Raw genomic sequence first — 3,020 nt, 5'->3', positions numbered from 1 at the left:
TGATGTGGCTGTATGATAGGACTGTATGTGTTAAAATTTTTAAAATATTATTATTCTATAGGGGAAAATATTTTTCCATATAAATATGAAAATATTTCAGTGAAATCAATTTCAATATCTCTTAGAATATTCATTTTGTATTCTGCGTGCAACTACCTTTCATTTGATATATAACTCGATAGATTAAACGTATGTTTCGAAAAGTTAACTATAAATTTATAATACTATATCGCATTTATGCAAATTGGGTATGCGTGTTTATTATGCAAATTAGGGGGTTATGGCCCGATTTGGTAGCTCCAAATTGTCAATTTTCTTGAAGTAGAGATAATAAGCTTTCAAATGATGTATGATGTGGCTGTGTGTTGTGGCTGTATGTGTTAAAATTTTTAAAATATTGTTATTCAAAAGGGGAAAATATTGTTTTCCATATAAACATGAAAATATTTCAGTATAATCAATTTCAATATCTCTTTGAATATCCATTTTGTATTTTACATGGAAAGACCTTTCATTTGATATATCACTCAATAGTTTAAACGTATCGTTAGAGAAGTTAACAATAAATTTCAAATATTATATCGCATTCATGCAAATTGGGTACCCTTGTTTATTATGCAAATTAGGAGGTTATGGCCCTACTTGGCAGCTCCACATCGTCAATTTTCTTAAAGTAGAGATAATAAGCTTTCAAATGACGTATGATGTGGCCGTATGTAAGGTGGGTACATTAAACTCCTCAAATAAGGCCTTTTTGTAGATTCGCCGCTCGCCTATATAGACATCAGCTGGCTACGACCGGCAATGAAATAGTGTAAACTTTTTAAAACTCAAGCTCCAGTCTGAGATGCTGTGTTTGATCGCGTTTTGGCCGGTATCGTTCTTTGTACTGGAGCTATAGTTTCCTATGTCTTGGAGTTGGTCTAAAAAATTCGATTTGCAACTGACTTGAGCTGGCTGGTGTTGTAAGACATGGACAGACCACTCTGTTACGTCCATGGTTGATTACAGCGTAGGATAATTTGACGTCGATAGGGACCATTATATTGTTGTTTTGTCACTAATTCTGAACTGTCATAAGCAATTTGAATTCTTACTAATGCATTTTAATTGTGAACACTAGATTTGTATATGCAATAGCTTTATTATTTGTCACTGTATTGAAGTATTGTTTCCTTTATTAAATTTTTGTTTCTTATTTTATTTTTCAGATTCATGGATGATATAATTTGTGAATTATCCTGAAAACAAGAGTTGATTTACGTTCTGTGAAAATGTACTATTTTTTTTGTTCATTTTTATTTAATTTAATAAAACTTTCATTAATATCTACTTTATGTGGTGCAGGAGATTTTGTTCTTTTTATGGGATGATATCAAATTAATAGGCACTCTGTCTATCTGGCTCTCTCCCTTTCTTTCTTTCTTCTCTCTCTCTCTCTCTCTCTCACTTTCTCACTCTCTCTCTCCCTCTCTCTCTCTCTCTCTCTCTCTCTCTCTCTTCCATACTCTCACTTTTAGCTTCTTTTGAAAATGGTAAAAAGATAACATATGCTGATGTGTACACTTAAGAGCATATACTTCACCAGGAGGAAGGATGAATATCAGTGAACATCTACCTACTGCCATCATGGTGCTTGACAAAAATGTAAATCTTCCAAAAAAAATTTCTGATTTGACCGGAAAGGTGGCAAAAGTGTTAATGAAGTGTCAGAGTGATGAAGATGTGAAGCAGAAATTTAATGTTCCAATATAGAGTCTCTATAACCTAGAATAGTAAGATCACCTTTATTCATTGGTGAAGAGTGTGACAGAATAGGTATCACGAAGGAAGTGCTTGAGGGAAAAGCTACATTTGATAGAGAGAAGACAATTACAGACATGGCTATTGCTGAAATGGAAATATTTAGAAGTAAAAGTGACAAAAGTCGGAAAGAAGCTTTGAAGTGGATGGAGATGCTCTTTGGCGATGAGAGATGTGCTACTGTTTTGCCACAGTCACGGAGATTTGCAATGTATAATGCAAAAAGTAAGAGAGATAAAGCAGTACGTAACGGTGATAAACATACGCTAGAGGTGATGAAAATTTCTGCTTTCATATTACCCGGGCAAAAAAAAAGAATCAGTCTTGTACCATTTCACAACCGCAAAATTTTAGTCAAGCAGCTGCAATTGAAAAAAATGAAGTTTGAAAGAGAGTTGAAGGAAAAAGAGGATCTCCTTTGTTCTGCATATGTTGAGTGTCGACAAGCAGAGATTAAACTACAAGATTATCTGAAGCAAAAACAAAAGGAAGAACAAAAATTGATAAAAATTCAGAAAGTTCTCATAGAAAAGGAAAAGATACTTAGTCATCGCCTGGTACACTATCATCCTTTCAATGTTGACAGGAGAGAGGCACATAGAGATAAGAAGATAGAAGCCTTGAAAGCTCAGCTTACTGAGTTGGAAAGTAGGTTGCAAAGTGAACACAGCACAGCAGAGAAATACAAGGAAGAAAGAAACAAATATATGGAACAGAGAGATAAATTCAGAGATTCAAGGAAGTACTTTAGAGGGAAAAAAGAAAAAGACAGAATATTGGAGAGTATGATGATGAATTGAGAAAGAAAGATCTTGAATAAAAAGACTGAAGTGTGAGCAAACAGCACTGTAGCACAAGTAGAAAATCAACAAATTGAGCTGGATGAAGGAAGGAAGATAGTTTTCAAAGAAGGCCCTCACCAAACAAGTACTTATACAAATGATATTCGACACTGTTTTATGGCTCTGGGAAGTCTTGGTGTTAGCTCAAAGAACATGTCAAAGGTTGCAGAAACCGTCCTGAGGGTCATCGGAAGGTTTAATGTTAATCCAAGTGACTTTCCATCAGAAACATTCTGCAAAGGTATTGCTGCAGAGGCAAATCTAGTGTCATCTATCCATGTTTGTGAAGAGCTGCAGAATACACAGTATGTCACACAGCATAGTGATGGAACCAGTAGATGTGGACTAAAAGTTGTAGGTTTTGAAATGAATGTT

The 3,020-nt window shown here is 34.7% G+C and overlaps 1 protein-coding gene across 1 annotated transcript; it reads left to right on the top strand.

Moving 5' to 3' along the window:
- The first annotated feature begins 2,180 nt into the window (after window positions 1–2,180).
- Window positions 2,181–2,603, top strand: LOC139144836 (probable ATP-dependent RNA helicase ddx55). Its single transcript, XM_070715635.1, has one exon. The coding sequence runs from the start codon at window positions 2,181–2,183 to the stop codon at window positions 2,601–2,603; it is 423 nt and encodes a 140-aa protein (XP_070571736.1).
- Window positions 2,604–3,020: the final 417 nt, after the last annotated feature.

The sequence above is a fragment of the Ptychodera flava genome, chromosome 1 (genome assembly GCF_041260155.1).
Source record: "Ptychodera flava strain L36383 chromosome 1, AS_Pfla_20210202, whole genome shotgun sequence".
Taxonomy (NCBI): domain Eukaryota; kingdom Metazoa; phylum Hemichordata; class Enteropneusta; family Ptychoderidae; genus Ptychodera; species Ptychodera flava.
Note: the sequence above shows the minus strand (reverse complement) of the source record. Positions and strands in the feature narration are given on the sequence as shown.

Coding starts and splice junctions, on each gene's coding strand:
- LOC139144836 (XM_070715635.1), top strand. CDS start 2,181: ATGAAGTTTGAAAGAGAGTTGAAGGAAAAAGAGGATCTCCTTTGTTCT.